General features: G+C 38.9%; 2 protein-coding genes across 17 annotated transcripts in view; one reads left to right on the forward strand and one right to left on the reverse strand.

The window, feature by feature from the left end:
• Positions 1 to 6485, reverse strand: part of LOC110960597 (kinesin-like protein KIF13B) — a 60110-nt gene extending 53625 nt beyond the window's left edge. For 13 of the 16 annotated variants that reach the window (XR_007947454.1, XR_007947445.1, XR_007947444.1 and 10 more), the window contains exons 1-3: positions 6139 to 6484; positions 4986 to 5068; positions 2408 to 2501 (exon numbers count right to left, since the gene is read on the reverse strand). Coding sequence is in view for 5 of the 16 variants with exons in the window: in XM_051960565.1 (XP_051816525.1) it covers positions 2408 to 2501; positions 4986 to 5055 (164 nt within the window). In the remaining 11 variants the exon portion in view is untranslated. Of the gene's footprint in view, positions 1 to 2407; positions 2502 to 4985; positions 5069 to 6138 lie in introns of all 16 variants that reach the window. The other 3 variants (XM_051960563.1, XM_051960564.1, XM_051960567.1) reach the window with 2 other exon arrangements.
• A 1635-nt stretch (positions 6486 to 8120) lies between these two features.
• The window catches only part of elp3 (elongator acetyltransferase complex subunit 3), a 29459-nt gene continuing 19305 nt past the window's right edge, over positions 8121 to 18274 (forward strand). Inside the window, exons 1-7 of the mRNA XM_022207877.2 lie at positions 8121 to 8271; positions 9132 to 9231; positions 10741 to 10879; positions 11318 to 11388; positions 12339 to 12402; positions 13232 to 13300; positions 14380 to 14534. Coding sequence (XP_022063569.1) covers positions 8250 to 8271; positions 9132 to 9231; positions 10741 to 10879; positions 11318 to 11388; positions 12339 to 12402; positions 13232 to 13300; positions 14380 to 14534 — 620 coding nt within the window. The 5' untranslated portion in view covers positions 8121 to 8249. The remainder of the gene's footprint in view (positions 8272 to 9131; positions 9232 to 10740; positions 10880 to 11317; positions 11389 to 12338; positions 12403 to 13231; positions 13301 to 14379; positions 14535 to 18274) is intronic.

Raw genomic sequence — 18274 nt, forward strand, 5'->3', positions numbered from 1 at the left:
CCCACACTGACTGAAAGAAGCGCTGTGGTCTCAGTTCTACACCATAAACCTGAATCTTGATGCTTCTTTGTTCTTATTCCTTTAACCTGAGCAGGGCTGAGCTGGAACAGACACGCCTTTGTAAAGTAAGCAGAGCAGAAGGAGGAGGAAGAAAATGGAAGAAATACCAGGAGGACGGGTGGAGTTTCATCTGAGGTCTTCTAGGCTGCTGGGTGGTAACCAGACCAGAGGGTTAGATCTGAACAAACTCATGTGATCCTCAGGGAATAGAACTATGACTGTAAATACTGCATGTGTACATAGAGAAGCCAGGAAAACCAGTGGATTCACTTCAGGCAGTGCAGGACAACGTATTTATGTCTGCTGTTTGTTCTATCAGCTCCTTTTGTAAATGTATTTACTTTGCATCACAAGACTTGTCTTTTGGTTTTGTTGTACATCGTGTGTGTATAACGACAAGAAGAAGCATTCTATCTAATTAATTCTGATCGGTCAGTAGAAATACAGATAAGGAGGTCCTCCACCTACGTCAGTTCTGTTCCTACAGATCTATGTCAGTCCATTTTCACCGTAAGTCTGAACTCCAGAGAAAATGTAGCCAAAGCCGTACCGTGCATCGCGATATCGATCAGTTCTTCATAAAGTCATGAATACCAACGACTTTCATGCATGTATGAATCATTTTACTAGAAGATAACAGAATATGTTGCTGTTTTTACATCTTGATGTAATAATGCTGATGGTCATCAGTGTTTCTATTCCCAGAGTTTTACTAAATCTGATTTCACCTCCATGGTGTGCTGCCCTTAAGGCAGAATTATCGATGTACTTTTATTTTGAAGTTGTCTGCTGACAGTACTTTTCTGAGTGCACGGCTCTACTTTGTAAACTCCACAGAGTCATATTTAACTTCATCTTTAGACTTCCTGGTTCAGTAAAAAGGATTTATTTACACGTATTTATGTTGTTTTATTCTGTCTTTGTTGTAGTTTTCATACTGTAATGTGGATCAAGAGAAAAGAAGTCAAGTTTGCTACGACTCACGATTCATTTTGCAAACACGAGTTTAACTAGTTTCACGGCTGCAGATTTACACTGCAGTAAGACAGGACACATGGAGACGCTTTCCTTTTCTTCCAAGCATCAGAAGAGCCTGACTTACGCTGGGAGCCATAATGAAGGTAAAAAGTTAGTGAATGTAGCACAATCCAAGGTGGAGTACAACCAGAGAATGGAAACAAAGACGTCTGATAGCACCGCGTGACGACGTATTCATCCGCTCTGCTCATCAACTAGCTCCATGTAACCAGTTCTGACGTAATGATGAAACGCCGTAAGTCGAGGACGCTGTAAACTGAGGACCTGCTGTATAAGGAAAAATGCCAAATATTGGCCCAGATAATCTGTGTGTCCCTGGTACAGATGGTAGTCCAGGTGGACTCATGGACTGGATAATCAGTAGAATGACAGAAACTATAATCCATGGTGTCCACAAGGGAGAATAATTCTGTTCAACAAGTATTAAGTCCAGACTGACAACTCCCTGAAACAGTGAAAGTCCTAAATCTTGTTTTGTGTCACTAACTAGTCACTAACTAGTCACTGCTCACTAGGATTAAGTTTCTACTTCTGAAGTCTAAAGTCATTCATGACTCTCCACCTCATGTGACTCAATAATCACCTCAACAATGTTCCATGATTAAACCCAGATAACGAGTCCATCCATGATGACCGATTCACTGCCGACTACGAAACGACGCTCAGTCAGACTCCAGTGGATAGAAATGCAGTCTAGAGGCACAAACTGTGACCTGAGCACATGAAGGAGGATGATCGAGGCTTAATGAATCCCAGATCAAGTGTAGATCATGGATGGAGTGTCTGAAAGTAAAACATCTAAAGTCATCAGAGTTACTGACCACCCTACTGGGACCCTTCTACTAGAACCACCTAAAACACAGTCCATGATGAAGAGACAAACCCAAACAGATTCTGTGACTAATATAACGATCTGGCTAATTATTTCAGGACCCATTCTAAATGAATGCAGAGTCATAACTGTAGTTTTAATCTGTAAATGAAATGGTCATCTGGACAGAAAAACTGAATCTGCAGTCAAATCTGATACCAAGTCCTTCAAATCTGTTTCCCCAAAATATTGATTAAGGAGTTTTTTTTTAATATTTCTACTGCATACATGCACATTTTCATGCACTTCAACAGCCGGATGTTTTCCCAGTCGTTGCAGAGCAGAGGACTGTGTTTTGGGGTGGAGGTGTTTGGTTGTTTTCCCTGATAACTCCTCTGACGGGTGTATGAGTAGCACAAGTACAGTTTAATGTGACTAAAGGTCTGAAGGTTTGGCCTCATCCTGGTCAACTTCTGTGTGATGAACTCTGCATCTTACCGGGGGTCTCCTTTGCTGGCGCTGGTTACAGCTGAATGCAGAACCGTCTGGTTTCCTTCCATCTCCACCACACATTTAGTCTTTAGGTCTTTTTCTGCATCAAAGACAAGAAGGGACATATTAATACTAAAGATTTTTAGCATTTAAAAATGGAATATGCACCAGGACCGACTGATTAGAGTCTTTTTGAAAATCTCTAAGTTTTAAATTGTAGAACGTGACCCAGACTGTGAACATTAGTGTCTGACTGTCTGTGACCGTTATAGGTTTAAAATGCTGTCAGAGACGACATATTTTACATCTGAGAAAGGATCTCTGGTTTTTATTTTGGTTCATATGAGTCCTGACTTCATGGCAAAGAAAATAATGGAGCAGAGAAAATGTGATTTAAAGGTAAAGAGCATCAGAGGGCTGCAGAAATAATGTTTTACAGGAACTTCACCTGGACTATAACCTACCTGTAATCTGCAGCAACTAAAGCACCAGACCAGATGTACTTGTATCTACAGACTGACTCTTTTTAAGGTTCTATAATTTCCCAGAGGTTGAATGCTTTGTTGCATGTTTTTGAAAATTCCTCTCTGTTTTAAAGTTAAACAGAAACTAAAGGACAAAGTATTAAACGAGTGAAACGTTCTGCCTGTGATTCAGATCTTTGTTGTTGGAAGATTTAGTTTTCAAAGCCTCAAAGAATCGCTACGGTCGGCCCTCATATTCCCATTAAACCCTCTGACCACCTTAATGAGCTGCTGTAACTGTAAAAGGCAGAGATATATTTACTGATGGTCACAACTTTCCTTAGTGGTCTCTGACAGCTTTCACTGCACAATGACAGGTGGCTCACTGTGTGTGTGTGTGTGTGTGTGTGTGTGTGTGTGTGTGTGTGTGTGTGTGTGTGTGTGTGTGTGTGTGTGTGTGTGTGTGTGTGTGTGTGTGTGTGTGTGTGTGTGTCTGTGTTCTTGTACTTGCTACATGGTGAGGACCATTTTCTGCATTTAACTATCAAAGTGAGGACATTTTTACAAAGTGAGGACACTTTGGCTGGTCCTCATTCATACCTGTTCTCCCCAGAGAACAGGTATGAATTGAGGTTTGGTTAGGGTTAGGGTAAGGATTAAGTTTAGGCAATCAGTTGTGATGGTTAAGGTTAGGGTAAGGCTCTAGGAAATGCATTACGCCTATGGATGTCCTCACTAAGATAGAAGTACAAACATGTGTGTGTGTGTGTGTGTGTGTGTGTGTGTGTGTGTGTGTGTGTGTGTGTTTCCTCGTGATCATAAGGCAAACAGTCCAACATGGAGAGCAGGAAATGAGTTTATTGGTGATGATTCATCAGGAGCTGCCTGTTCAAACACTGAGCAGGCAGAAAGAAAGCAGGTCACACCTTCTCTTCCTCATTCCAGCACTGACAGCGAAAGCTGAAAGCACGGAAACATCCAGGACAGAGTACGGCATGGGGTTTCAGCGTTTGTAGCTGAATATGTAAATGTGCAATGTTCAATAGTAATCTATCAGACATAAAGATGGAGGACGTCTGTCAGCCCTTCAGTCCTGCTCAGCTGCTCTCAGAGTTATTCAGGCCGATGACAGAGCGCTAAACATGCAGCTCTACATGTATGACAGTCCATTCTCTGCCAGGATGTGACCTCACTGTTCCCTCCATAAGTTTCCATGTTCACAGACTGCTATTAAAGCTTTTCCAGAAAGAGCTAAAATCGACCTTTTCAGAGGCTGCAGGGAAAACTACGTCTGTAAAACACAGGAATGAAACTGTTCTTCAAAAACTACTGACTAGGCTCACAAATAAGCAAAATTTAGTTCTAACTTTTAAAGTGCTGCCTAAAGCAGTGAATTTGTGCGGGTTTTATTTAAATTAGGCTTCAGAGTGTCATCAGAAGGTGGTGGTACAAAGTTTTAATAAACAGAGTTAAAAAGCCACCAACAAAACCAGAAAAAGAAAGAAATGAACAAAACATTCAACATCTACAGGAGAATAATGGAGACGGATGTAATTATTATGGTTTTTATATCAGCTGGTTTCATGTGGAGCAAAAACACAAAAACAAACACAAAAGTGTGCAGTCCTGTGAAATAAAGACTCATAATAAATAGTGTCAGAGCTCATCTGAAAAGATGTTTCAAATAGAGTGCAGGCCAAGTGTTTTCTTCTTCTGATGCATTAGTTTAAATTATGGAAGCATAATTTATGACACTGATACAGAGAGTGATAAATGGGTCTGCAGCTGGACAAAGTGTTTAAGCTGATAGCAGACCATGTGGACTGGATCAGCTCTGATTGGTCTGCAGTCACTAGAATAAAATACAGAATATTCTCCATGTCGTTTCCTTGTTTCTTGATTTCCAATTGTTTTTCTGAAAACCAGCTTAGAGAAGGGATCACCCTGTTATGATCTGAGCCAATCTGTGCATCAAGTCTTTTTTTAGATCATCATTTAGTGCCAAACCAACTGTAAAATGCTCTCCTTTGTGTCTGATGCATCCGTTTTCTGTCCCTGCTCAGTAACCATGAGCAAACAGCAGCATGACCGTGTTAACCTGTTCTGTGACTTTTACTCACCTCTCCTGTTCATGGGTCGGACACGAACAGCGACCTTCACGTTGGAGCCGGTGAGGCTGTTTTCATCCATGATGCCTCCTGAGCTGCTGAACGAACAAACAGGTTAGCATTCACTAGTTAAACAGGTTTTCCTCCACCTGACCAACGGTTACACAGGTAAATATATAACTACAGGACTTTTTGTATCATAGTTGACATTTCTGCTGTTTCCAGGTCTAAAATCAATTAACTAATTAACAAACACACTTCCTGGAGAGGTGTTTTTGTAATGAGAACTAAGTGGAAAGTGATTTAATTTGTTATTTTTCATATAAAATGTGATATGTTGCCAAAAAATAAATCTCTGTCATGATGATCTCACCTTAATAAAAGAACACAGTCCAAACTATTTGTGAATCAGCTCATTTTATTATTGTTTAGCTCATTAGAAGGTGGCTGGTGTTAAATTTAGACGTTATTTAGTTGATATTTTACTGATATCCAGTCATTTTTATCAATAAGTGACTGTTAGGATTCTGGATTTTGTAGGATTCTAGAATGTTGTCGTGGGACTCTAGAATGTCGCAGGATCCTAGAATGTTGTAGGATTTTAGAATCCTGCGTGATTCTAGAACGTTTTAACAGCATTCTAGAATGTTTTAATAGTAATCTAGAATGCTGACGTGAGACTCTAGGATTTCAGAATACTGTCCTGGTATTCTAGAATGTTGTAGGATTTTAGAATCCTGCGTGATTCTGGAATGTTTTAACAGCATTCTAGAATGTTGTCATGAGACTCTAGAATGTGGTAGGATTTCAGAATGCTGTCCTGGTATTCTAGAATGTTGGTAGATTATAGAATGTTGAAAGGTTATATTCTATTATAAAAATTAAAATATTCTATAAGATTAGTATTCTAGAATGTTGTAGGATGGAATCAGTAAAGGCATTTAAAAAACATGAGTTATTTTACTTTAATGAAAATGAGCGCCAGATATTTCCCACGGACTTCAGAAGTCCTTCAGGTATGGACTGACCCACATACACCTGAACACACCTTCCAGTTTTGCCTCTTGCTCCTCCGTTCACCTTCACAGAACTCTCTCTAAATAACTTGTGAAAAACTCCCAGGAAGATTCAACAAACCATGAAACCCGGTAAACCGTAAACTGACCGTGTGAACGGCTGAGTGCGTGTTCGGCTCCTGGAGGCTGTCTGCGGCTAGCCGGGACGCTAACGGACGCTGACCACAAACACACGGAGAGCCGCGGGGGTCAAATGTGTTCACGGTGACCGCTCAGAGCCGCTCTGCCCCGGTAACGGCTGGGTGAGGAGCCCCGGCGGAGAGCCTGGTGTCCGTCTGGAGGAGCAGAAAGTCTCCCGGTGTCCCGCTTCGTCCCTCCGGCTCCTCCACCTGTTGCATTTCCTGAAAGTTCCCTCAGAGATCAGCCCGACATGTCCACAGGCAGCTGAAGGGATTTACTCGGAGATTTACGAAGACTGTAGAGCAGGGCGGAGGAGGACAGCGCCGCCCCGTGGACCTCTCTGGAACTACGGGACCCTGCTGTTCATACATGGACTGTTTAACGACACATAATAAAGAATAATGGTCATTATACAGCCTGTGGTTCATACACGGCGAACATAGGTCATTTTACGGAATATTCCTTTTTTTATTTGACGTAATTTCTTTATTTTACAACTTTTTTTTGAAACACGACAATTTCAATAAAACTACATACTATTATTATTAGTAGCAATAATATCCCTAACCCTAACCTTAAAAATACATTTTATGTTTATTCAAAGTCATAGGAATGTTTATTATTATTATTAGTAGTAGTATTTTGTATGATTATTACTATTGTTACCATTATCATTGTTGTTGCTTTATATTGTTGTTATTACTACTACTGCACTGTTCATGCATGCGGAAAAAGTTGAAAGAATAATTATTATTACTATTAATAATCATAATAGTAATCCTGTAAGTTTGAATAACCACAAAATGTATTCATTCTCACTAAAAAGGCAGAAATTTCTTGGAGTTGTCCTTTTTTACATTTCAACAAAAGCACAAAAAAAGAGTAAATAATAATAATAAATACCCATAATGTTTTTTTAGGAAAACGTTTTTTTTTTCTTTTTTTGCATTGTTGTTATTTTGATTATTTTACTAAATGAATCTAAAATTTTATTTAAGTTTAACACTGTCAGCATATTACAGTACTGTGCTGCTCATACACGGAATTTTTCTTGTCAGATTTCAATAATAATAATAATAATAATACGATTTTGAATAACTATAAAATAAATTTTAAAATATTAATTAACATCAAAAGGCTCATTAAAGATAGATTTACTGTAATGCTATCTATCTAGCTGCATTGTTTTACACAGCTAAGTATCCTACATTTAATTTGGACAGGTCATACAAATAACACATGAACTTGAAATTTCTGTATTTTAAGTCATATTTATTTTAGGTTATTTTGACTTTTTAATTTTTTTTATTATTGTTATTTTTTACTGTTTTTTTAAGGTACCAGGAAGTTTGTTAAAAATATTGAGGTGCTTTAACTAAAATATGCTATTTATTAATTTTAAATACAGGAATGGGAGACTTTATTTTGGCACTATTTACTATAGACTGTATAATGAAGATTTTTATTAGAGTTTATAATTTATTTATTCTGTGGTATTTACATGTTTTGGGAGTAAAATGAATATAAGATGTGACACTGGGGTCTGAACAAATTACAGTCATCCTACTGTCACAAATCTGCTGCTTGCAGGGCCGGAGTGGGACTCATTTTCAGCTCTGGACTTTCATGCCTCAGACCGACGCACTTTAGATCACGACCTATTACTATTAAAATCATGTAATTCTAGCCTTGTCTTGTAAGTGAGTGCGTTTTTCTAAAATATTTCCAATTCAGTGCTAGTAAGGGTTGCTTCACAATGAGGATTTATTCCAACATGAGTGCACAGAGCCATGACTGAACACTGGACCTCACGGCCCAAACATGACCTGGCTGCTTGTGAGACTAAAAACATCTGTCCATGGTCTAATGAGAGAAAATCTGACTACAGCATTACTACAATAAAACTACAAAACGTATGTTAAAGACACTTGCGACATTTTACGACACTTTCTGTTGCCGTACGGGAGAAGCCGCGTGTTGTTTACTTTTCCTCTCTGCACTCTGGAGTTTAGGGACAGATGTAGACCTTTTTCACAGACATCCAGTCGTTTGAAATTGGACTGCTTGCCTTAAAGAAGAAATGGGAAAGCCAAAGAAAAAGAGTGAGTGTCTGACAGAGAGTTTAAAAAGTCTGAAACGGGTTTTAAAGCGGTCAAGCGGCTAATGCTAACTAGCATCGGTATAACTGAGGAAGAGATCTGTGGTTTTATCAATGTAACAACTAGTTGGTCCTGTTTGGAAGAGAATACACGCTAATTATTTCATTAACCTTTGATTGTGTGAGCTGGACTTTTGTCTAATGTGTTGTCTAGCTGGTATTTCGTGTTCCTGAAGCTGTAATAGCCTCACTGTACCTGTACCTGTGCCGGTGTTATGTCTAAACTGATGCCATCACGATGCCTCTACATCATTTAATCTGCTCATTATAACCACTGGAGCTGTTTATAACAGGTTGAAACACCTTTGAAGGACCAATTCAACCCATATATTGTAGGTTTCCTTCTGCCAGAATGACATTGCAGCTCCTATATTGTGACTAAAATCTGAATGATGCATCAAAATGATCAGATTTTAGTCACGAGGTTTATATTTTGAATATTAAAGCACACAGGATGATCTAAAAACAGCTAATTTTCTTAATTCTCTATATAAAACCCATGTGGAAGTCATGCTATGTATGTTAGAAACAAGGATATTAGACATACCAAAGACATAATATCATCCTATGTCCTTTCACAAAAATACACTTTTATTATTAACTCAGGCACAGTGTTCTGTGTATGTGCACATTATGAGAATTTGGTCCAGATAAAAGCAGCTGTAGGTGTTTAGCAGAACAGCTTTATGGCACCATGTGCTGTAGATGTACGAGTTTTTACATCAGTGACCAGAGAGACTAGTGGATCTGAAACAAGCTTTTTCAAACAGTCATCTCACTGTATTGATCTCTGCTCCTGGCCAGGTGACCTCAGCCGAGCCGAGCTGATGATGATGACCATCGCTGATGTCATCAAGCAGCTGGTTGAAGCCCATGAAGAAGGAAAGGACATCAACCTGAACAAGTGAGTCTTCCTCAGTGTAGCGACACATACGGCCGGATATCTGACCTATAACAGGTAGATTGAATATGTTTTACAGATGTTTGAGTTCTTTCTCATCAAAAATAACATTTCAGATCCATATCATTACACTTTCTAGGACTAATTATGTCACTTTTACTATTTATGTTCATGGGGATGGACATTGTGTATTTCTGTTGTAATTTGTTAAAGTCATGACTCTAGTTCAAGTTGTCTTTAGTTCTGCTCAGTCCAGCAGATCTACACTTTCCCTTTTAGATGTCTTAGACTGAGTTTGAATTAGTCAAAGCACAAGAAAATCACTCAGAGTGAAAATATGAATTCTGGAGCAAAGAAAACTGGAGGTTGTGTAGAGAAACAGCAGGATTGTTCAACTGGACGTCTCTGTAGGTTCTAGAAGATGTTCTACCTTTAATGAGAGGTGGAACATCTTCTAGAACCTACAGAGAGGTCCAGCTGATTTCTACTGAAGCTTCTACGATCATCATGACCTGGACGACTGAGAATCTCCACAGACAACAGGATTGTTGTGATGAGGATGAACTGATGGGACTCAGAAACACCCCCACAGTTTAATCAGCTGTTCCTTGGATCATTTCTGATGGATAAGTCCTGATAAGTCCTCAGAGGTGGATTTGTGGCAGGATCACAATCAGCTGATGTAGTGTTCACTGGTTGTCATGGTTACAGTGATGCCGTGCTGCTATCTGGTAATGATACAGAAATCTGTAACAGATCTCCACAATTGTCCAAAATAATTAGAAGTTTGTTGAGAACTTGATCAAACAATCTTTTCCTGTTCACAATCTGTCCTTAAACATCTAAAACAGCTTGGAAGGGTTCCAAAAATGACTAAAAACTATAAAAAATACGTCCAAAATGACTCCAGTTTAAAATAAGCATGTTCTTTAAATGTTGTCAAAATTTGTCAAAAATGACCCAAAATATGTGCAAAATGACTAGAAACTATTCAAACTAGTCCAGAACTGGCTAAAGAAATCCTCCTTCACTGTTCAAAATGAGTTCATAGTCCAGGATGGCTGAGAAGGGTTAAAAAATAAAAAAATGACTTTAAAATGTCTACGCATATGTTTGTAGTTTTATCAGAAACTACAGCCAGCAGGAGGCAGCTGAAGTTTAAATGTTCTCTGCTGCTGTAACCGCGTATGAAAAGCTGTTTTACTGCCGTTCGGTTGAGGAAATAACGGACAGTCAAAGTACCTGCAGCCTCCTTTTTTACTATACAGGCCTAAATGCATGAGTGGAAGCTGTTATTCTAAGAAATGTTTCCATACTGGTTTCATGAAGCTATAACTCTGTGATCACCGTTCCCTCTACAGCCACATATGGAACAACATCACCTAATAAATGACAATATTTTAACAAGTCACGCTGTATTTTAATCCACTTTTATAACTAAGATGTTCTCCTCTCAGATATGACTGTAGCGTGTTTAATGTTTATTTCTTGTTTCATTCTTTTCCTAACCAGAGTGAAGACTAAGACCTCGGCTAAATATGGACTGGAAGCTCAGCCCAGACTGGTGGACATTATCGCTGCTGTTCCTCCTCAGTACCGCAGAGCTCTGGTGCCCAAGCTGAAGGCCAAACCGATCCGTACTGCCAGTGGGGTTAGTAGCTCTGCTTGTGTTCTCTGTGCTCCTTCCTGTTTCATGTTCTGTCAGACTGGAACCAAACGGTTAAAACGAGGGATTTATCTTCAAGGTCTGAGGTGACGTCAGACTGAGAAACGCCGCCGTGTGTCAGGAGATGAAGAAATGGTCGTGCAACACGTGTAATGATAATGTAATGTAGCCGGCTCATCTGCATGGTGGTAAACTTCACAGAATCTCCTCAGACTTTCTCAGGATTTCCTCACAGTTTCAGAGAGGAGCCGGGATTTTATCCGTGTTATTTTCTGGATGAACAAACATCCGGTATGACAGAAACAGAATGGAAAAGGTTGAACGCTTTAGCTTTTGTTTTGCGTTAATTAAAAAAGAAAAGTGATTTAGTATGAAAGTTGGAAGAGAAGACGTGTAGTTAAACGTGTGATGCTTGTGTTGCAGATTGCAGTGGTGGCTGTGATGTGTAAACCTCATAGATGTCCTCACATCAGCTTCACAGGAAACATCTGTGTGTAAGTAGCACCTGGCTTTAGTTTTTCTGCTTTGTTGTGTTTTTAGAAAATGTACACACATATAAAAAGCAAAGAATGATTTTAAGCTTAGATTAGAGCAAAGTCAAGAATAAAACATGGAGAAAGTCAAAAACCAAGAACAAAGGTGGAGGAAAATGTAGAGGAAGCCCTCTGATGCAGATACATGTTCAGAAGTGACTTTAAAGAAGATCCTGATGCAGCAGGACGGAGTTCATCAGGATAAAACTGAAGGGGTTTAAATGTGAAATCCTGAACTCAATCCTGAATGGACACACTCTTTAGAACTGTTAAACTCACTTCTCTTAGTTTTACTTCAGAGTTTGTATTTATTGTCGTTTCATTTATTTATTTAGTTGACAGGGTCAGTGTACATTAATGAACATTTCTGTCAATGCACCAGAATTAGCCAAAAGGCTGTTTTTCATCCGTAGTCCCTGGACAGATGTAAAATAGTCATCCTAAAAACAAACAAACATGTCAAATGATAAAACATACAGTTCAAAGTTTACAGTAACACAATACATTAAAAGCATATAGTAAAACTGTGAGTACATTTCATAAGGCCAGAATAATCTATAGAAAAATTAAGGTAATTAATACACATTTAGAAGATGGTACACAATAAAGACAACATAACAAAATGTCATAAATGGCACAGGCAGGTAAGACAGATCCTTAATGGTTACAAGTCTGTTGTGTTAATAACCAGTTCTTAAGATATTTTTTAAACAAAATGTATGTTGAAGGTTGTCCAAGGTTATCCAGCTGTGATGATGGATTAAATGTTGTCAAAGTAAGTATTGATCACATCCAGCCAGTGTTAGTGAGAATGCTGTCAGTGTGTTTCTGAAAAGTGAGATAGACTGTTAGTTTCTCTGTCATTCCATGCTCACATGTGTTCTTTATTGTGTTTGTTCTTTCTCTAACAGCTACTGTCCTGGTGGACCAGACTCTGACTTTGAGTACTCCACACAGTCCTACACAGGATACGAGGTAAACCAGTTTTATTCCATCAACAGATTAACTCCTCTGTTCATAGTCACACATTCTGGACGTTTTCTGTTGATAAATCCAGTTTCTCACCACATTCACTGATATGATGTCAAAGTTCTGATGATGTTTTAAACGCTGTGGATGTTTGTCATTTCACAGAATGTTCCTGTAGGGTTGAAAGTGACCTAAGATGTCGTGTTTTAACCCCGTAAACCCCAAATATAGAAAGAAAAATAAGATATATTTATGTATAAATAATGAAAACTGATAGTTCAGAAATAATGTAAATATATAAAATGTAAAACCCAAATGTAGAAAAATGAGCAAAAATTATATGTTCACTTAGCTGTAAATAATAAATAAAATAAATTATATTCTACATATATATAATAACATAAAATAGAAAGAAAATGGCCAAATAATATCTATTTATTTCTATATGAATAATAAAATAAAGCTGTGTTGTACTTTTGCAGCCGTGGCTTTTCCAGGTTAACTGCAGCTTTCAGAGGATGTTTATTAGACGCTGTCACATTATGTTTGTGTAAACAAAGGAAGGAGGACGTTTTCAGGAGGTCACTGAGTTTCCTGAACAAAGGTGTTTTACCTGAAATACTGTGAAGAAGTTGAGGTAAAACAGTAAAGAATGTTCCTGATGTTGTGTTAAAGCACTGAGCAAATGTTTTAGGAACGTTAGAGCAGAATGTATGTAATTTTCCTGTTTTTACAGAAGAAAATGTCTGTTTTACTTTATTTTTCAGAGGTCAGTTTTAAGGTAAACTGAGCTTTAAGATCTTTGTTCTTGTGATTTTATTTTTCTTTCTGACAGCCGACTTCCATGAGAGCCATCCGAGCTCGCTACGACCCGTACCTTCAGACCCGGCATCGAGTGGAGCAGGTCGGTAGCTGGCTTTATAACCGTGTTAGATCATTGTTATCATGTTAGGGCTCCTCAGTGTTTAGATGGAACTGCCCTACAGCAAACTACAGCAGCATGTGTTCAGGAGACGTTTCCACAGTCAGCCTCTGTGCAGTGACAGCTGTTCCTCTCATTCCTCACCAGCACTGATATTATATTTAGTAATGAGTGTCGTAGAATTCAGCTGCTGCTAGACCTGACCCTAATTATGCCATATTTAAATGTATGCCCTCATTAGTTTCAGTCAGCAGAGCAAAGTCGTTTTATAAACCAGTTAATGGAGATGCTCTGTTCATCTGATCTTCCCACAGTTTTCATCCGTTTAACCCTCCTGTTGTCCTCATTTACAGGCACCAAAAATGTTGTTTCTTTGCCTGAAAAAAATCCAAAAAAATCAGCAAAACAATTCCCCAAATATCTGAAAATTTACAAAACCTTCAGGAAGAAAATTCCAATAATTCCTTAAAAGCTTCCCTTAAAGGTTTTATTTAAAACAAACATTCCCCCAAATTTAGAAAGAAAATTCTTGTAAATATTTTCAAAAAATGAATAAAAATCTTCCAAAAAAAATCCTAAAATATCTAAAGTGATTCCATATTTATCAGAAAAACCTCTAGTAATAATAATAAAGAAATAAAGAAAGTTCTTTAAGAACATTCACATAAAAATCAACCAAAATCCAGTGAAATTCTCTGGATTCTGGTTGATTTTTATGTGAATGTTCTTAAGAAACACTTTTAACATTTCTCTTTTTCCACCAAAAAATGTTCAGAAATTCCCCAAAATGTTGAAACTGTGGACATCAGAAGATTCACTGTGAAAATGTTTTTTTTTTCCACGTTTTCAAACTTTAAATCAGGTCAGTTTGACCCACAGGACGACACGAGATAATGAGCTTTTTCCTGTTAGAAGCCAGTTGTATATTCACTGGTAGCTTAAATCATAAATCTACTTTATCTCAGAACACAGCGGCTGCTGTTTAGGAGAACACCAACATGCTGCTGCATTTTAAACTCTCAGTGTTCCCAGAGTGTGATAAACCTGCCTGTGGTCTGCAGCTGAAGCAGTTGGGTCACAGCGTGGACAAAGTGGAGTTCATCGTGATGGGGGGGACCTTCATGGCTCTGGCTGAGGACTACAGAGATTATTTCATCAGGAACCTCCATGACGCCCTGTCAGGACACACCTCCAACAACGTGGCCGAGGCCGTCAGGTACGCAGCGAGTCACATTATTCAGCCAGGTGATGGAGTGCAGTCTAAGTAGTCAAAGTCACTAATCATCAGTCTGAGGTTCGACCATGTTCCCTGACCTGCAGTTCTTCTGAAAAGTCCCTGAGTTTCTCTCACATGGCTGCTGTTACTCATCACTCCTAGAGTTTAGTTATTTTTACAGAATCTTCTTTGTGCCTTTGGTTTATTTTTGGCTCTTTCTTTCCCCTCCTGTCGTCCTACGAGTCAAACCGACGCGTTTTAAACTTTGAAAATGTGGGAAAATACATTTTCACAGTGGAACTTCTGATGTCCACATTTTCAACACTTTTGGGAGATCTTTGAACATTTTTTGGTGGAAAAAAGAAAAATTGAAACGTTTTTAAAGAACATTCACATAAAAATCAACCGAAAGAAATTCACTGGATTTTGGTTGATTTTATGTGAATGTTGTTAAAGAAAATATCAGAAGTTTTACTGATGAATATGGAATCACTTTGGATATTTTAGGATTTTTTTGGGAAGAGTTTTACTCATTTTAAAAAAAAAAAAATATTTGCAAGAATTTTCTTTCCAAATTTGGGTTTTGTTTTTTTTTTTAATCAAACTTTGAAGGGAAGCTTTTAAGGAATTATTGGAAATTCTTTCCTGAAGGTTTTGCACTTTTTCAGAATTTTGGGGATTTTTTGCTGAATTTTTGGAGTTTTTTTAAGGCAAGGAAACAATATTTTTGGTGTCCGTAAATGAGGACAACAGGAGGGTTGAATAAGACATGAAGAATGCAGGAATTCTACTTAAATATCACAGTTCTGAGCTCAGATTTGGTGAATTTTTACAATAAAACTCTACACTGCTGTCAGAAAGTTAAAAATCTGACCATTCCTTCTGTTTTGAGGAATAGTTTGGAGAGTTTAACTTCTTGTTCTGCTGACAGAATTTAGCAGCCAGACCAGCGTGTTGCCTTCAATGTCCATTTGTCTGAGCACCACCTACACCTGGCCTAAACCCTCTGATTTAATGATAAGATAAAATGAACTTTATTGGTCCCACAGTGGGGAAAGTTCACCGTTACAGCAGCTCCAAAAGAAAAAGTATAAAGGCAGTACAAGAATAAATAAGCAAAACACACAGCACAAAACTGCAGAGAAACATTATAGACAGAGGATGATTTTTTATTTTTAAAGAAGACTAAATACAGGCGGATGAGGTTAAATCAGTTACTGAATGTAAAAAGTGCAGCGGTAAACTGGTAGACCTTTCATTCGGTGTTTCTGCTCATGTTTTCTCTTCTGTAGCACCTCTCAGGACTACACTGTGGTTGTGGAGCAACAATTCAGTCATTCTCACATTATTTTATGTTTTTGTGGTAATTTTCTGTGCAGCTATGTTTCTCCACCAGAGGGCGCTAGTCCACCATTAGCAGTACTTCCCCTCATTCATTCAGAGTTCTTACTCCTGATTATGCTGCTGGACATCACTATAGTAAGGACTTTAAACAAAAAGACACAAACAGTCAACATACCAAATAAGGTCCAGTGTTTCCCCTACCATTATATTAGGGGGGCATCCCGCCCCCCCAACGGCACCCCCCGCCCCCCAGAAGGTCAAGTTAAATTAAAATAATTGTTACTTTTTTACACGCAAACTTCAGTTTTCCTGCATAAAGGCCGCTCCACATGCTGTCCTTACAGCACTCACTGCAGCACTCCACTGTCTACTCCCCCCTCCCTCCGTCTTGTAAACAGTCACACTGCCCCCCACCCCACAGTCACCACACACACAAAACACTAGTTTGCAGTGGCGTGTCTCGTGTTTTACTTTCTACAACAAACTACGGCCAAAATATAGAGTTATTTCAGCCATAAAATAAAGAAGCAGAAGAAAAAACACCTCTGATGACAGTGACGCGCGATATGAGGTAATTATGACCGTATAGCGGGGCCATGTGTTGTTGTTCTCAATCGTGTAGGAGTGTTAAAAATGAAAAAAATGGGACCCGCGATGAAACTTCATAGAGATAAAAAAAAAAATGAAGACGCTCTTTTTAACAGCATGACTTCTTATGATGCAAAATTGGTCCTTTGAGACGACGTCTGTCGTAATATTGGGCCTAAAATAAATAAAGTATTATTATTATTATTATAAAATAATTAGATGAAGCCTTTCAACACCGTAACGTAAAAATGGGCTAAAAATGATTCACACGCTCAATAAGTGGTACAAAATGGTGAAAATTATATATTTTAATATCGGCGTGCGCGCACACGTGTACACACACACAAGCGTGAGCGCACATGTGAGCAGACTCCCGCCAGCGACTGTTGGAAAATGGCACATGAAAAACAAAGCAAAATCTCAGCGTTTTTTAAACGCTCACAGTCACAGGGTGATAATGGCAACACCAGCCGCCCCTCTGGCTCTTCAAGCAGTAGCACCCAGAGCAGCTCTGCCTCTCCCGGGCCAAGTGACAGCAGCCAAAGTTCTGCACGGCAAGCCCCCCCACCTGCCCCGCAGAAAAGTCATCATCTCACCACCGCATGTCGGGCTTTGACCATAGACTGTATATAAAGTGGACGTAGCATCTGGCTCCAGAATTGAAGCCAACCCGGAAGTGTCAAAAACTTGCAATATCCCGTCGTCCGCTAGGGTTGGCTCCAAAAAGCTTTTTCTCCATAGACCCCAATTCATTTTTGGAGATCAGGTGGCCGATCTTAAAATAAATCAATACTGAATTTTAAATAAATCGTTAAAGTTGGCGGAGCCAGGGGGCGTGGCTATACTTGATAAAACATATTATGACTCAAATTCCTTATTTCAACTTTTTGTACGACGGCGACAACAACCGACGCGAAAACCCCCCCCAAGGCACCAATCCTAGGGGAAACACTGAGGTCCACGGTGACTTATTATCCCTGGTGTTCAACGCAGGCTTTCTAAATGTTCACATTACAGTTATTTTAACCTCAGCATCGTTAGAAGTACTCAGAGTCATCGATGGACTTTAAATGTTGTTTTGTTTCCCCAGATATTAAATCTGTAGTGACATAAAACAGCAGAAAAGCAAGAAGTCCATAAATTAAAATAAAAAACAACAGCCAGAACTGGAGCATGTTTGGGTTTTCTTTGACTCCATCTTACATCATAAACTGTTTTTATTTTACAGAGTTATTGCAGAAACAGAACATTGATTATAATGAAGAATTACCAAATCCATCCTTTTATTAATCCTCCCAAACATCCTCAGTGCACACACTGTTCTGTGTCTGTTATGCAACATGGGAAGTATACAGTGTTTTTATGAGTGCTTGGATTTCCATGATGCTCCCGTTGTTTCCATGAAACCCAGACATCCTTAAAGCACAGACTGAGCTGCTGAATGGACTCATTGAGGATTCAGGAGGTAAACGAGTGAGGCCACTAAGTCCCTTCAGTTCCTCCCATCCATTCCTCTCTCACTGCGTTAGTCCAGAATGAATGAAAGCGGCTCGGTTTGGATGAGCAGCAACTTTTCAGACGACTCGGAGAAGATTCAAAGTCAGAGCAGGAAGACGTCATTCAGATGATTGGACCAAATAATGGCTTTTTTACCTGGACTGAAACAGCCCCGCTGATTTGTTTGTCAGCAGGAGCTGTTTGCTTTGCTAAAGTCTGATAAGACCCAAGAGGCCGGTTTGTGTGATTGCTCCTCTCTCCTGGTATTCAGGGACTATAAAAGTTTACCTCTGATGTTTTCCTCTTTTATT

This window comes from Acanthochromis polyacanthus, chromosome 16 (genome assembly GCF_021347895.1).
Source record: "Acanthochromis polyacanthus isolate Apoly-LR-REF ecotype Palm Island chromosome 16, KAUST_Apoly_ChrSc, whole genome shotgun sequence".
Taxonomy (NCBI): Eukaryota; Metazoa; Chordata; class Actinopteri; family Pomacentridae; genus Acanthochromis; species Acanthochromis polyacanthus.